General features: G+C 46.4%; 1 protein-coding gene across 1 annotated transcript in view; it reads left to right on the forward strand.

Annotated features, from left to right (window-relative positions):
• LOC124615819 (mucin-5AC) overlaps positions 1-16,932 on the forward strand; it is a 304,093-nt gene that overhangs the window by 126,910 nt on the left and 160,251 nt on the right. Inside the window, exon 2 of the mRNA XM_047143959.1 lies at positions 11,672-14,204. Within this exon, the coding sequence (XP_046999915.1) occupies positions 11,672-14,204 (2,533 nt within the window). The remainder of the gene's footprint in view (positions 1-11,671; positions 14,205-16,932) is intronic.

The raw sequence follows: 16,932 nt of genomic DNA on the forward strand, positions 1-16,932 counted from the left end.
CTGACATATAAAAAGCCTATCACACGATTATCACGGTATACCAAGAGATGCAAAACTTTCTGCATCCCACACAGGCCATAATATCAGTCACACCAAACAACGAGGCACAACTCCTCATCAGCAGAGATCATTTCCTGGTCAAGCAGTGATCCACACCTTACCCTCAAACGTCCCAATAGCCGATTCAGCAACAGATCAGTGAATAAAACGTGTATGTTAATTTAGATTAAGAAATTTCATCTTTAAGTAACATTTACATGAGTGTGTAAACGGTTGGTGATGAGCAAAACACGCCTGAAACGCGTTGCAATATGTTAAATTAAATATAAAATAAATAAATGTGACTGGGAGCAGAAAAATACGAATAATGGCTATGTTATTATTATTTGGTGTTACCTGGTCCTTCTTGATGACCGCAGGTACTGTGTTGCAGGCAATGCCACGGGAAGCACCATATAAGCACGTAAAACGTTGGAGATTTCTACACCACAAAGAGAATTAAAAACATTATTGTACACAATAACATATTTGTGCGTCCAGTTCTGCAGATAAATAGACTTTCCGTCGTTCTTCCCAAGAACGAGATTCGAGAGTTTATTTCTTCTTGCTGTCTTGTAGCTGTCAGTGAAACAAACTGAAGGAAAGTCTTTACTGTTGAATTTTGTATCCCAACAAAGCTAAGCACAAGCACACGGTGACAGAAGCAACTGTTTTAAATTATCGTACACAGAGGAGAATATCAGTATAATTCCTTGTTTCTCCTGCAGGAAGCACGTGCATATAAAAACATACGGCGCTATGACCACTTTCAGGGTAGCAAAATTACACGCGTTTTGTAAGCAAACTGATAGTGGGAAACGCCTACAATTCTACAGACACGCTACGATAATGGTCTCCTATACGTGGTTCTTTTGGCACGCTACGAAAGCTTTGATCTCAGCTGAGAACTCCCCTTGTAAACTAGAAACAATGGAAACGGTAATACGTATCGTTCTCACAGAAATTTGTTTTCTACTTTTACAAATTTCTCATTACATTTGCTTTCATTTGTGAGAATTTGTACATCACTACAATTAAGGAGAATGTAGAAGGTACGCAATAATAATACTGACCTCAACGGAGTGGAGGAAGCAACGAGGAGAAATTGTCCGAAGAGATCACGCAACGTATCTGCTGTTTCTTCCACCCAGGTAGGAGCGGGAAAGTTTCAGGCCTTTAGTCGGAAAACCTCTTACTCGCAAATTCCATTTAAAATCTAAACGTGGAAATTTCGTCAGTTGAGCTCCTCAGTCGTTAACCCAACTGATACAGGCACTTTGCAGCCTTCGGCTGGCTCATTCCAAATACCGTCCATAGGTTCAACAAAGACAAACTAGATAACAGTTCCAAGTGGTTAAGTAATAGGTCACACAAAAACATATAAACAAATGTAATTCATTGGCTTTAGTTAATCCTCGCCTAGCCTGACACTTTTATTAAACGCCACATCCAGCTAGTTAATAAGCCTATGCTGTGATATGAGACTCCCCCCCCCCCCCTCCCCCGAGCACCCGCGAGCTCGCCAAACTCTAAAAGCTAGATGCAGCTATGCAGAAGTACATCCCCACTCTCGAATTCTTGTAGGCTATCCGTATTAGAAATGTTACTTTGTTGACGGTAAAGGTCACTAAGTCCAGATTTCAGAAATCTGAAGAACACTGAAACACCTCCTCTACTCCACTACCGAACAACTTGCCTCCTATACCCATGAAAGATAGTAACCGATTCCTCGACTTCGCGAGCTCTGAGCTGCTACACAAAATTTTGTCAGTATCTAAGCCTTTCAGCAAAGCAGCCTTAAGAAGGAACTGAGCTCCAGCACACTTTCGGTAGCCATTTCCACAACTGGTGGGAACATCTCCCTAAAGAGAAAAGTCACAAGTCCTTAAAATTGCATAGTAGTTTCTGAGCACAAACCGCTTTAGACGGGATACGTAAGGATCCCATCAGCTAAAGTCAGGACACTTTTTCAGCAAAATAACAAAAACTGTCACTATCGTCCCACACTGTCAGTAATTATATATATATATATATATATATATATATATATATATATATATATATGTGTGTGTGTGTGTGTGTGTGTGTGTGTGTGTGTGTGTCGTGTACATAGTTCCGCGTAGTCAGCGCGTACATAACTTTCCCAATAGAGCGCGCCCCGCTAAGCACAACACCGCAGATGCAGCGCTCGTCCGTCTCCGCACTACGAGATGGCGCTGTCTTAGAGACGGACCAAATTCTGCTTCCACCGATCCGCGTATTAATATGTAACTAAGACAATGATGTTGTTGTTGTGTTTGAGGATTACGGGCGCTAAACAGCGTGGTCATCAGCGCCCATAAGACAATGAGATCGCTGCTAACGTAGAACCTTTTCTCCTCGCGGATCACACTCGCGCAGTGATACCTGAACGCGCGAGGTATTATAACGAGTGTACAGACCTCCGATTAGTCAGTCTGCATTAGTCTGCATTTGTCTGTACCAGTCTATAGTCAAGTTTCAGTCTGTGCCTAATAAGATTACCATATTCCTGTACATAGCCATGAAGGTAAATGTATAGACACTTTGTCAAGTATCAGAGATATGTGAGAATAAGATTAACGTACCAAGACCAAAGGAACTTCAGATTGTCAATTGTAAACAGCATCCATAATCAAGTTACGTAATGTCTATGATTTTTATTCTTTTAATAAATGTGTGTGGAAATTAATTAAGTTCTGTCTAAAGTTGGTCACCGTCAATCTGCTACTCTAAGCGTGCAAGCGGCATTTCTATCGTCTGACCTAACGGCAGAAGATAAACACGCCACGATAAGACCACGAGACATATTGCTGACACTCGCCTACTTCGTTAGAGCGACAAGTCAAATAATCTGATGGTGTGTGTACCGAAGGTCTTACAGTACGCACACCACAATATATATGCCGCTATTATATGATCACAAGTATCCGGACACCCATTAGTGACATTAATATGGGCTGTGTCCAGCCTGCGATTCTCGAATGACTCCGTGAGAGAGGAGCAGATTCATGTCATCTAATAACTAAACAATCGTTGCAATTTTGTCATATGACGACATGGTGGGAGACCGTGGCTGTTATCTGAAGACAAATGTTAATGGTGTTGGATTGATAAGGCGTTCCGAGCTTTGTCGCCAGAGACTTGATGACTGTGATGAAAAATACACATATCAACAAAAGTCTTACATCACTCCTTTATTTCAAAACAACACAGAAAACAAAAACTGGCTCTGAAGCATGCATATAGATTCATGCAATACGTCCAGATCGTCAGGTAAGAAAAGCATCTATGTAACTATAAAATCGTCTATTAACCATGTGGGAGGAGGGAGGGATTTACTGCAGCCGCGCGGGATTAGCCGAGCGGTCTAAGGCGCTGTAGTCATCGACAGTGCGGCTGGTCCCGGTGGGGGTTCGAGTCCTTCCTCGGGCATGGGTGTGTGTGTTTGTCCTTAGGATAATTTAGGTTAAGTAGTGTGTAAGCTTAGGGACTGATGACCTTAGCAGTTAAGTCCCATAAGATTTCACACACATTTGAACATTTTTGATTTACGACACTCCAACGTCAATATGTCGTGGAAAGTCCCCTTTCTCGGATTGCAGGTTTGAATCCGTCATGACATACCATCGATAAGATCATGAAACCAGCCGTGATCCAAATTGTCCCTCTCTTAAACGGCGATTATGCGTAAGTCGCGTGAAGTAGTTAGTTGTCTTTGTCCAAAAACAGCTCGCTTCAGTCGATACCACACATGGTCGGCTGGGTTCATGTACGGGAAGCCGGCAGGCTCCTATATTATGACGACCCTAGCATGCGAAAGGAACATGTTCACGAGAACGCGTGTTATCATCCATCAAGAGGAAGTTGTCACCAAAATGTGTGTGATATAGTTCCACTGTTGGTTGCAGAAGCCCGTCCCTGTACTGTAGAACAGTGAAATTTCCACTGACAACCACGGGAAGTGTACTGTGGCCCCACGCAAAGCCACCACGGAGTATCATTCCGCCACCACTTTGTTGCACATGTGGGACTCAGTGTTGGAGGCGTTCGATATTACTGGGTTGTCTCCAAACACGCTGTAAGCGATTAACAGAATACAAACTGATCCGATTTTCGTCCGTAAAAAACACACGACGCCAATCCTGGGGCGTTCATTCTGCATGATTTCTTGTCTTTCTGCAAAGGAGTCAGTGGTGTTACAGAGTGCAACGTGATGCTCACCATGGTCGTCAGGAATGGAGATTCGCACCATGCGATCATCTCCTAGAAATGTGATTTGATAAATGACGTCCTGTAGCCTCTTCGAACGGCGAATTCAGTTCTGGGGAACTCAGCCCACGGTTCCTTTGGCTCAAAAGTCGTAGACATCGATCATACTGCGCATCTGTCAAACGTATAAGGCTTTTCCGGTGTAAGTACTTAACACTGCATGTCAACTGGAACCGATTCCACGTCTGCACGGCATCGCTTTGACTTTTGTACACGCGTCGAACAGTTTCCTTGGTTACGAAATCTTACGTGCGTAACGTGATGAAGCGGGCCCGATCGTTGGTTGCGACTTTCCTTCGTGGCATGATGTATATTCACTCCACCATTCCACAGACTTCTGTAATGCGTCCCTGCTGGTGCTTTACGTTCAGCTGAAATGCTGCTGTCCTTTCGAGTGCGACGTTCTGCCCCTAGGTAGTGCTCAAACTAACTATTTGTGTGTTTACAAATAACGTCGAGGGTGACCTTCCCATTGGTACAGGAACAGAGTATCTACACGCCTGCACGACATATCGGGGAGATGCAAAACGTTTTTTTATTTGTGTAGTATCGTGTACTTGTCTTACTTTGAAGTGTAGCACAGCGTTTAATATAAGTTGCTTGGCCTGTCATAGCTTATTTTTGAAGCCCGCTCGTACATGTGATTGATCAATAGTTTAGCCAGAGACAGCCAAACCTTTTTCATTTTTTCATTTGATACGCAATTTTACGTTTCTCTACAATCTTCGCGTGAATTTGATACTTCTCCCAGAGCGAAGTGAATGTTATAGTTCTCATCATACACTGAAGAGCCAAAGAAACTGGTGCACCTGCCTAATATCGTGTAGGGTTTCCGCGAGGACGTCCGCAGATGCGCCGCTACCCGACGTGGGACGGACTCGACTAACACCATGATTCCTGCAGGGCTGTCCTTAAATCCCCAAGAGTACGAGGGCGTGAAGATCTCTTTTCAGCATCACGTAGCAGGGCATCCCTGACATGGTCAATAATATTGATGTCTGGGGAGTCTGCTGGCCAGCGGAAGTGTTTAAACTCAGAAGAGTGTTCCTGGAGCCACTCTGTAGCAATTCTGCCCAAGTCTGTCGCATTGCACAATGTACACGAATCGATGCAGGTGATCAGACATGATGCTTACGTACGTGTCACCTTTCAGAGTCGTATCTAGACATTTCAGGGGTCCCATATCATGCCAACTGCACACGCCTCACACCATTACAGCGCCTCTATAAGCTTCAACAGTCCCCTGCAGACATGCAGGATCCATTGATTCAGGAGGTTGTCTCCATCCGCTCGATACAATTTGAAACGAGACTCGTCTAACCAGGCAACATGTCTCCAGTCATCTACAGTCCAATGTCGATGTTGACGGACCCAGGCGAGACGGCCTGCCGGGCTGGCCGAGCGGATCTAGGCGCTACAGTCTGGAGCCGCGCGACCGCTACGGTCGCAGGTTCGAATCCTGCCTCGGACATGGATGTGTGTAATGTCCTTAGGTTAGTTAGGTGTAACTAGTTCTAAGTTCTAGGGGACTGATGACCTTATAGGTTAAGTCCCATAGTACTCAGAGCCATTTTTGAGCCAGGTGAGACGGAAAGCTTTGTGTCGTGCAGTCATCAAGGGTACACGAGTGGGCCTTCGGCTCCGAAAGCCAATATCGATTATGTTTCGTTGAATGGTTCACACGCTGACACTTGTTGATAGCGCAGCATTTAAATCTGCAGCAATTTGCAGTCGTCGTTGGCCCCGTTCCAGCAGGATTTTTTCCCAGCCACAGCGATGTCGGAGATTTGATATTTTTACCGGAAACCTGATATTCACGGTACACTCGTGAAATGGTCGTAGGGGAAAGTCCCCACTTCATCGCTACCTCGGAGATGTGTGTCCCATCGTCGTGCGCCGACTGTAAGAGTACGTTCAAACTCACTTAAACCTTGAAAATCTACCATTGTAGTAGCAGTAACGCATCTAAGAACTGCGCGAGACACTTGTTGTGTTACATAGGCGTTGCCGACCGCAGCGGTGTATTGTGCCTGTTTACCTATCTCTGCATTTGAATACGCATCCCTATACCAGTTTCTTTTGCGCTTCAGTGTATAGCACATCGTCGTTAACTCCATATAGTACCTCTGGTGGCAGTCTTGTAAATTTTCGATTTAATTTGCATCAGCTCCAGGACGCTCAAATGTATTGCCATGTCATTATCAGATGATGGTGCATTCACGTAGATGATGGCTTGGAAATAGACGAATCAGGTAACGATACCACCTGAGTTACATGAGGATGAAACATTGTTATTAAGAAAAAAATAATCGTCGTCACGGATGATCTCGTCATCTGCGGAAAGTTTGAGATTGCAACTAATGAAGATACGAGAGCGAAACGAAGAGCGGCAGGCCCACGTGTGGAACACCCGGCGGGACCGCTCTCTCCCGGCGCTGCTCTGCGCTGCTCTTCCCGGCAGCAGACGAGAGCGAAGACGAGCCGACGAACCCGCTAAGTGGGGCGGCCGGTCGCGGTCGCGCCCACACGCGCCTACGCCGCTGGCCTTGGCGGCTCTCGCTTTCCACCTGCCGGCAGCCAGCTGGACCGCGACACACGCACCGGCCACACCGGTTCCGGGGTGCTCGCTCAGCCAGCGACCAACTGAAAATATATCAGCTTATTATATTAGTACATACACTACTGGCCATTAAAATTGGTACACCACGAAGATGACATGCTACAGACGCGAAATTTAACCGACAGGAAGAAGATGCTGTGATATGCAAATGATTAGCTTTTCAGAGCATTCACACAAGGTTGGCGCCGGTGGCGACACCTACAACGTGCTGACATGAGGAAAGTTTCCAACTGATTTCTCATACACAAACAGCAGTTGACCGGCGTTGCCTGGTGAAACGTTGTTTTGATGCCTCGTGTAAGGAGAAGAAATGCGTACCATCACGCCTCCTTCTTTGATAATGGTCGGATTGTAGCCTATCGCGATTGCGGTTTATCGTATCGCGACATTGCTGCTCGCGTTGGTCGGGATACAATGACTTTTAGCAGAATATGGAATCGGTAGGTTCAGGACGGTAATACGGAACGCCGTGTTGGATCCCAACGGCCTCGTATAACTAGCAGTCGAGATGACAGGCATCTTATCCACATGGCTCTAACGGATCGTGCAGCCACGTCTCGGTCCCTGAGTCAACAGATGAGGACGTTTGTAAGACAACAGCCATCTGCACGAACAGTTCGACGACGTTTGCAGCAGCATGGACTATCAGCTCTGAGACCGTGGCTGCGGTTACCCTTGACGCTGCATCACAGACAGGAGCGCCTGCGATGGTGTACTCAACGACGAACCTGGGTGCGCGAATGGCACAACGTCATTTTTTCGGATGAATCCAGGTTCTGTTTATAGCGTCATGATGGTCGCATCCGTGTTTGTCGACATCGCGGTGAACGCACATTGGAAGCGTGTATTCGTCATCGTCGAGATAAGGAAAAGAGATAAGGAAAGGAAGAACACACTCTATTGTCTATAATAAGTCATACAATCACCGTTGATCTTTATTTTACAATTGCCATTGCCAACTTTGGCCCATAAAAACAGGTACTCGTCGGCATTTAACGTGCCACAGCAATGCCTCTGCGACGTGGTTATCGTCGTCGCTGGCGGCGCAGTGTACCTGTGTATCGCAGTTTGAAGACGATTGATATCGATTTGGCTGGGCAGTTTAATAAACAGCAATTGATAGGAGGTCCAAATGTTTTTCGTGGACTCCATCTGAACTTTACCTGTGATGTACAAGCAGAGTTTGGAGGTAGTACCTGGCTGACACTTGTTGTTGTATGGGGCAATCAAGCAGATTATTGTGGCCTTGAAGCATTTCCAGATGCTAACATTTTGGCTTGGCAGACATGGAGTATTGCTGAGACTACAGGACTGTTGGCTAAACAGCCTTATGGTACTCTTGTTCCAAGCATGCCATTTGTTTTGACTACGAGAAGGAAGAAGAAGTTAAATGCCGATGAGTACCTGTTTTTATGGGCCAAAGATTTTATGGCATATCACCCGGCGTGATGGTATGGGGTGCCATTGGCTACACGTCTCGGTCACCTCTTGTTCGCATTGACGGCAGTTTGAACAGTGGACGTTACATTTCAGCTGTGTTACGACCCGTGGCTCTACCCTTCATTCGATCTCTGCGAAACCCTACATTTCAGCAGGATAATGCACGACCGCACGTTGCAGGTCCTGCACGGGCCTTCCTGGATACAGAAAATGTTCGACTGCTGCCCTGGCCAGCACATTCTCCAGATCTCTCACCAACTGAAAACGTGTGGTCAATGGTGGCCGAGCAACTGGCTCGTCACAATACGCCAGTCACTACTGTTGATGAACTGTGGTATCGTGTTGAAGCTGCATAGGCAGCTGTATCTGTACACGCCATCCAAGCTCTGTTTGACTCAATGCCCAAGCATGTTAAGTCCGTTATTACGGCAAGAGGTGGTTGTTCTGGGTACTGATTTCTCAGGATCTATGCACCCAAATTCCGTGAAAAGGTAATCACATGTCAGTTCTAGTATAATATATTTGTCCAATGAATACCCGTTTATCATCTGCATTTCTTCTTGGTGTAGCAATTTTAATGACCAGTAGTGTATTATTTTCTTCTCGAATGGATCAACTAAGGACCAACTTCAAGTTTCAGTTTCTTGTTCCCTGGTCTCTCCTTCTCTTCCTGGACCCTGTCATCTGTTCACTACTTCTTCCTGACTTTTGACCACTTCATACAACTTTTTCATTCCTTTACCTTGGAATCCTTCGATATTCAATACTTTTTCCGTAAATACTTTAATTTCGTAAGCTTTAACAATTTTTATTTTTAAATCCTATTTTGCTTCATGGATCCAACTTGTTGTTCACTTCTTGTACAACAGATATTTGAAGACCTGTTTGGAGAAGCTACTCTCTTGCATTCTATATGAATGCCCAAAAAAACCAGTCTTCTTTTCTCATTACTTCAGATACACGGACTCATAAACAGCATTCCAGGGGGTGTTTTCCATCAGGATAACACTAGCCGACATACCACTGCTGTAATTCAGCATGCTCTACAGTGTGTCAACGTGTTGTCTTTCCGTGCTCGATTTTCGGATCTGTCTGCAATCGAGCAGATATGGTACATCATCGGATAACAACTCCAGCGTCATCGACAAATAACATTAATCGTCCTTGCACTGACCGATCAAATGCTACAGGCATAACTGCATACCACAAACTGACGTCCGGCACCTGTACAACACAATAAATGTGCGTTTGTATGCTTACATTTAACATTCTGTCGGTTACACCGGTTAATAATGTACCAGCATTTCGCATCTGCAATGGCTTATCTCGCGCTTACATTAATCATATGTTACCTGGACGAAAGTATTCCCGTAATTTCATTATTGTACATTAATTACTTTTGGTGTTGCGATTTTTGCCGTCTGTGTATCTATATGACAGTGCAAGCACACACAACTTTCTGTTCTTATTGTCATGTTGCCTATGCGAGATGTATATTGGTAATAGCATAATTGTCGCTCAGTCATCTCTCAGTACATGTTCTTCAAAATTTTTGCAAGAGGGTTCGTGAGAACTACGTCGAATTCCCCGAGCATTTCTGTTAGACTTCGTTTGAGTTACACCGATCTGTTACGATTCTAGCAGTGCGTACCTGTATTCGTTAGTTGCCGGTTGCTGTGCCTACTTCGTACGGACGCTGTAACAATACCTAATAGTTGATCACACTAGTGATTTCTATCAGAGTACACCGCGCTTATCCAGGACGTTTTCAACAATCCTAAGTCTTCCATTGGCGTCCATTGCCATCAGAAATATTCCTTCAGTCTCGAACAGAATGACCTCTTTCATGCCAACCATCATGAATTGCGAAAACATCGTTCTCACTAAACGCAACACGCAGTTTTGCCACATGACCTCCAGAAAGCCGTGAAGACTCTGCAAGAGAGACGCTCAATAGCTCGGTACGGGCTTTTGTTGAAGTTTTGAGAACATACCTTCACCGAGGAGTCAAGCAGTACATTGCTCCCGCCTACGTATATCTCGCGGAGGGACCATGAGGATAAAATCAGAGAGATTAGAGCCAACACAGGGGCATGCCGACAATCTTTCTTTCAACGAACAATACGAGGCTGGAATAGAAGGGAGAACCGAATGAGGTACTCAAGGTACTCTTCGCCACACACCGTCAGGTGGCTTACAGAGTATAGATGTAGATGTAGAATCGTGGCAGTCAAGTACGTGCAGTGTTTCTTAACATCCGCAAATCATGTGACTACGTTTATTATCGCATGTCATACCAAGCGAAATTTGTTATTGTGTTAATGTTTTCTTGGCAGGGCGGGCACAACATGGTATCTTGGGTGGGGTCATCGACAAATGTAGAAGTCACTTCAGGCAGGGACCAGGGAGGTGTGTAAGGACCCTTGCCGTTCGTGTTGTACAGTAACTATCATGCTGAAAATGTTAATAGTAACAGACTTTTCACAGGTAATGTAGTTACTTATAATCAACCAACGACTGGCGAAAGCTTCACAGATATTCTACCAGATCGTTATTATTTTTCAGAGTGGCACCGTGATATGCAGTTTGCTTGAAATGTTTAGAAATTTAAAATTGTTCGCTTTACAAGACAAAAAATGGTATCTTATGACTATCATCTCATTGAGAAGCAACTGGACTCAGTAAACTCACGCAAATATATGAGTGTCGCAATTTGTAGGGATATGAAGTGTGATGATATTTGGTAAAGCTGGTGACAGATTTCGGTTCATTGATGGGATACTAGGAAAATGCAAACTCTACAAAAGAGTTTTCTTACAAAACACTCATGCCATCCACCCTAGAATGTTGCTTAAGCGTGTGCAACCCGTATCAAACAGGGATATCGGACGTTGTAAAGAAGGGTAGTACGAATGGTCACTGGTTTGTTTAATCCATGGGAGAACGTCTTGGAGATGTTAAAGCTAATTGCAGACTATCATGGAACCCAACTTACAAAGTTTCAAGGAATATCTTTAACAAGAAATCTAGGAATATACTACAACACTCTTCGTGTCGCTTCCCTAGGGACAGCTAAAACAATACTACTTACAGGGCGCTCGGAGACGTTTCAGCCATCATTCTTGCCCGTGCTCTAGACGTGAATGGAACGGGAAGAAGCTTTAATGTGTACCCAGTGCCATGCTCTTCACAGTGGTTTGCAAACACGAAGATGTGGAAATGAACAGTCTTCGTCTGCGCCATTCTGCACGAGAGACTTAATGTACTTTTTGTGCTTTGCAGGCAGTGTTCCCCGGAAGGGCACCAGTGAACAGGGCGCTCTCACTGCAGCAGCAGACGCAGATCCTGAAGGACATCCAGCACCGCTTCACGCCCCTGCAGCTGCCAGCCAGCACGCAGCAGGGGCCGCTGCTCTACTCGCAGCAGTCCACCTTCCCCGGAGAGCCTCCGTCTCCGACAGCCTCCGCCGCACCATCCCAGCAGCCGCCTCTCTCACCGACGCCCCAACAGGTGTTCCCTACAGCTCAGCAAACACTGGCCACTGCTCAGCAGACGTTTGCTGCGAACACGCAGTCCGCGCCTCAGCAGGTGTTTGTTCCTTCCAACGGCGTGCCTCTACAGTTCTACAGCTCGCTACCGCAGCCCGGCGGAACATTTTCGATTACTCCTCAGCAGAGCAAATACTCTGTCGAGGCAGCGCAGAACGCCCCACCGCCTCCCGCCGCTAGAGTGGCGCCGACAGATTCCTCGAACCGAGTGCGACTGCTGCACAGTGAAGGTGCTGGCGAGCAAGTATTTCTCCAGAGCGACAGACAGCAACTGTTCCAGCAGATCAAAGATTACAGTGGCGGGAGCGATGTAGCTGAGACGAGATCTGCTGGAGCGGAGCCGACGCTCCAGCCGCAGGCTTCGTCCTTCAGACCGACCCCTGCAGCTACTCAAGCGTCGTCCTTCACACCGACCCTGACCTCTGCCCAGCGGGAGGAACAGAGGCGGCAGCCGCTACAAACACTCCTCCAGGAGCAGCCGTCCCGCTCTCAGATTCGACAGACGACTTCGACACCCCGACCACAGCTCTACACCTCCCCATCGCCCGCACCGGAGCATCAGAAGAAGGCCGTAGAACAGTTGCAGACCCAGTTCCAGACACAACTGCAGCAGCGACAGGAACTCATTCGCAAGCTGAAGTTGGCTATTGCAAACGCTGAGGTCCCCATCACCGCCGACCGTTCGCAAGTGGAGCCCAAACCTGGAAGTTCCGGCTCTCCTCCTCCAGTTATATATCTGGCCAATGGAAACAAACTCCAGCTGGTAAACTCCGCTGACGAGGCCGCGCTTGCTGATCCGTCGAAACTGGAAATCAAAAAGGGACCCTCTGGGACTCCTCCTCCAGTTATCTACCTCTCCAACGGCAACAAACTTCAGCTGGTAAGCTCGCCTGAAGAGGCTGCACTTCTGCAGTCGTCGATCCAGTCGACTACACCAACTCCTGTCACAACTCCACCACCGCCAACAGTCTCGTTCGAGGAGCTGACCAAAGGGGTATTACCACCTGGAGCTCAATTCGAGGTAATAAGGCACAAGCAGGATGGTGGCCTCGAGGAAGTCGGGAACCTACCTCCCACGCTGCCACAGAAGAAAGTGACTTTTGTCTTCCTAGAAGAGCAACCGGACGGCACTCTCAAGGTTCAGGGAGTGAAAGGAAACACGGGAAATGCGCAGAACGACGGACAGTCATCTCCTCCAGACGTAGATCAAATCATCAAGAAGCTCCAACAAGGAGAACTTAAGTTACCTCCGTCGAGCAAGCAGCCTGAAGTTCCACAATTTCTTCCATCACCAGGTACTACTCCACAAGAATCGTCTCCCTCAGCCACATATATTTCAAGCAAACCATCCATTCAAAATGCCCGGCCAACTGTACCCAAAAATACCGTGATTCCCTCCCAAGTAAAAGAGCAACAGTTTACTCCAACAGACGGAATTGCCAACCAAGTTTCTTACCAGTACTTCAACATCCAGCCCTCTCGAGGCACGCAATCATTCTCTTCCATCTCCTTCTCCCCGAGCGTGGACTCCCAAGCATCGCCGTCGGCGTATCCTGAGATCGAAGCGACGAACCATTTTGGCAGCACTCCCACCATCCCGACGCCGGTTGCGCCTGGTTTAGCGAGACAGAACTCCCCTACGATCCAGGCGCCTACGGATGCCAGTGCAGAGTCGGTGTTTGTCTCAGCCTCGTCCTCACAGACGGCTTCTCCCATCAGAAACCAGTTTGTCGACTTCGACGCAAAGCGACACAAAACTCCACGCTTCCGAGTGGCCACGACTACATCCACCACCTCAGCGCCTTTAACGTACCGTCCGCAAATTTCATACCGCAGAACAACGCCTGCATCGGTTCGAGTGCCATCGTTGCAGAACTCCCGCAAGGAGTCGCCGATACTCTACAGACCGCGATACCGCTCGACAACGCCAGCGACCACGTCAACTACGGCGGTGTACAGCACGCAGAGTAGCACTCCGTTCGAGGACCACACTGTCGCCCTTCTGAACCAGGTGAACGGCCAGGAGACAGTACAGAAGCAGTCCGTCAAGAGTCACCACGTTCCGCCCGTTTCCAGAAATGCGACCAAGTCCCTGTACGAGAGCTCCAGCTTCCTGAGAAACGCTGCCGAAGCGACCTCGCAGGAATCCGTTTACCAACAAACCTCGCAGAACCAGACTCTGAGCGACGTGCTGAGAGCTTCCGGCTTGTACGCTATGGCGAGGTTTCTGAAAGAATCGTCGTTGGACAGCATCCTCAATGACACTGGTAAGATATTTTCGTTTATATTTCCCTGGAAAAGCTATTTACAAAATTCTCTCATTTGAGAAGAGCAAATTTTGAAGAACAATACAGTTGTAGTATTTTGGAACACGTATTATGTTCGAGTATAATGACTTCTCTGGAGACTAGAAATCTACTCTGTAGGAATCAGCATGGGTTTCGAAAAAGACGGTCGTGTGAAATCCAGCTCGCGCTATTCGTCCACGAGACTCAGAGGGCCATAGACACGGGTTCACAGGTAGATGCCGTGTTTCTTGACTTCCGCAAGGCGTTCGATACAGTTCCCCACAGTCGTTTAATGAACAAAGTAAGAGCATATGGACTATCAGACCAATTGTGTGATTGGATTGAAGAGTTCCTAGATAACAGAACGCAGCATGTCATTCTCAATGGAGAGAAGTCTTCCGAAGTAAGAGTGATTTCAGGTGTGCCGCAGGGCAGTGTCATAGGACCGTTGCTATTCACTATATACGTAAATGACCTTGTGGATGACATCGGAAGTTCACTGAGGCTTTTTGCAGATGATGCGGTGGTGTATCGAGAGGTTGTAACAATGGAAAATTGTACTGAAGTGCAGAAGGATCTGCAGCGAATTGACGCATGGTGCAGGGAATGGCCATTGAATCTCAATGTAGACAAGTTTAATGTGCTGCGAATACATAGAAAGATAGATCCCTTATCATTTAGCTACAATATAGCAGGTCAGCAACTGGAAGCAGTTAATTCTATAAATTATCTGGGAGCACGCATTAGGAGTGATTTAAAATGGAATGATCATATAAAGTTGATTGTTGGTAAAGCAGATGCCAGACTGAGATTCATTGGAAGAATCCTAAGGAAATGCAATCCGAAAACAAAGGAAGTAGGTTACAGTACGCTTGTTCGCCCACTGCTTGAATACTGCTCAGCAGTGTGGGATCCGTACCAGATAGGGTTGATAGAAGAGATAGAGAAGATCCAACGGAGAGCAGCGCGCCTCGTTACAGGGTCATTTAGTAATCGCGAAAGAGTTACGGAGATGACAGACAAACTCCAGTGTAAGACACTGCAGGAGAGACGCTCAGTACCTCGGTACGGGCTTTTGTTAAAGTTTCGAGAACATCCCTTCACCGAAGAGTCAAGCAGTATATTGCTCCCTCCTACGTATATCTCGCGAAGAGACCATGAGGATAAAATCAGAGAGATTAGAGCCCACACAGAAGCATACCGACAGTCCTTCTTTCCACGAACAATACGAGACTGGAATAGAAGGGAGAACCGATAGAGGTACTCAAGTTACCCTCCGCCACACACCGTCAGGTGGCTTGCGGAGTATGGATGTAGATGTAGATGTAGATGTAGAGATCATATAGTAGCATGTACTACTCTAAGCAATTCCAGTTTACGCTCTTATGAAACTTCCTGATACATTAAAACTATGTACCTTTATCTCGCGGGGTTCACCGTGACTATTCCTGACAAACTGAAAGCTTAAAAAAAAACTGTCTACGGTCCTTTATAAAGTTTTTGTCATGGCACTGTGTACAGTCATTCCAAAAGTTCCGAGACGGAGTTTGTTCGTGGTGTATTAGAAACGTCAGTGCTGCAACGATTAAGGTGGCAGCTTGACGCAAGAACTGTAAACAACAGATGTGCATTCGACTTGTTAGTTGTGGGCAGACATTCTCCAGAAAGTTTTGAAGACGAGAAAAGTGTGTGCAAAGTTTAGCACGCAGACCTTGACTCCCGAACAAAAAATAACGCGTGGATACCTGCCACAACTTGATCGAAACGAAAAACGTGACATTTCTTTTCTGGAAATAATCATCACGCGGGACGAGATGTAAACACGAACCTACCACGAAACAACAATATGCAGAATGGATCTCTGATGTGTCTCCAAGACCCTAGAAGGTGCGAATGAGACTCCCGAGTTGAACAATATTTTAAGAAGGTCTTTCATGACAGTTTCATATTGTTGTGTGAATCATGTGCATTATGTCCAATTGGGGGCAGACTAAGTAGAACAAATGAAGCACTGAAGCCACCATAAAATTTTTTCTCTAATCTTTACTAATTCACTCTCTAAAGCTTTTGGGCAGACGGGGCACATTTCGACATCACAGCTTCATTGTCGGGGCTACTCTTGTTATGTAACGACCTTCACTTCGATGTCTGATACACCGGTTCCCGTGAACTCACCGAAGTTAAGCGCTGTCGGGTGTAGCCGACACTTGGATGGGTGACCATCCAGCCGCCATGCGCTGTTGCTTTTCGGGGTGCACTCAGCCTCGTGATGCCAATTGAGGAGCTACTCGACCGAATAGTAACGGCTCCGGTCAAAGAAAACCATCATAACGACCGGGAGAGCGGTGTGCTGACCACACGCCCCTCCTATCCGCATCCTCTACTGGGCATGACACGGCGGTCGGATGGTCCCGATGGGCCACTTGTGGCCTGAAGACGGAGTGCTTTTCACTTCGATGTCAACACCGCAAAACCGCATATATGTGTAAGCTAGAGAGCATTCTTAATTGTCGCTTGCGCAACTGTAGTGGAATGTGTACCGAAATTCAGGAGAATGTGTGTAAATTTCATTTTCGTAGCCCGTACTGTAGCTGTGAATGTAATTGGTTTATCTTGTAAACAACATCACAATGAAGCATCTTCGACGTATTAAACGTACACAGTTTTCAAAAATAATGCCAGAAGTTTTCAAAGAACACGAAATTTG

The sequence above is a fragment of the Schistocerca americana genome, chromosome 5, assembly GCF_021461395.2.
Source record: "Schistocerca americana isolate TAMUIC-IGC-003095 chromosome 5, iqSchAmer2.1, whole genome shotgun sequence".
In the NCBI taxonomy this organism is placed as follows: domain Eukaryota; kingdom Metazoa; phylum Arthropoda; class Insecta; order Orthoptera; family Acrididae; genus Schistocerca; species Schistocerca americana.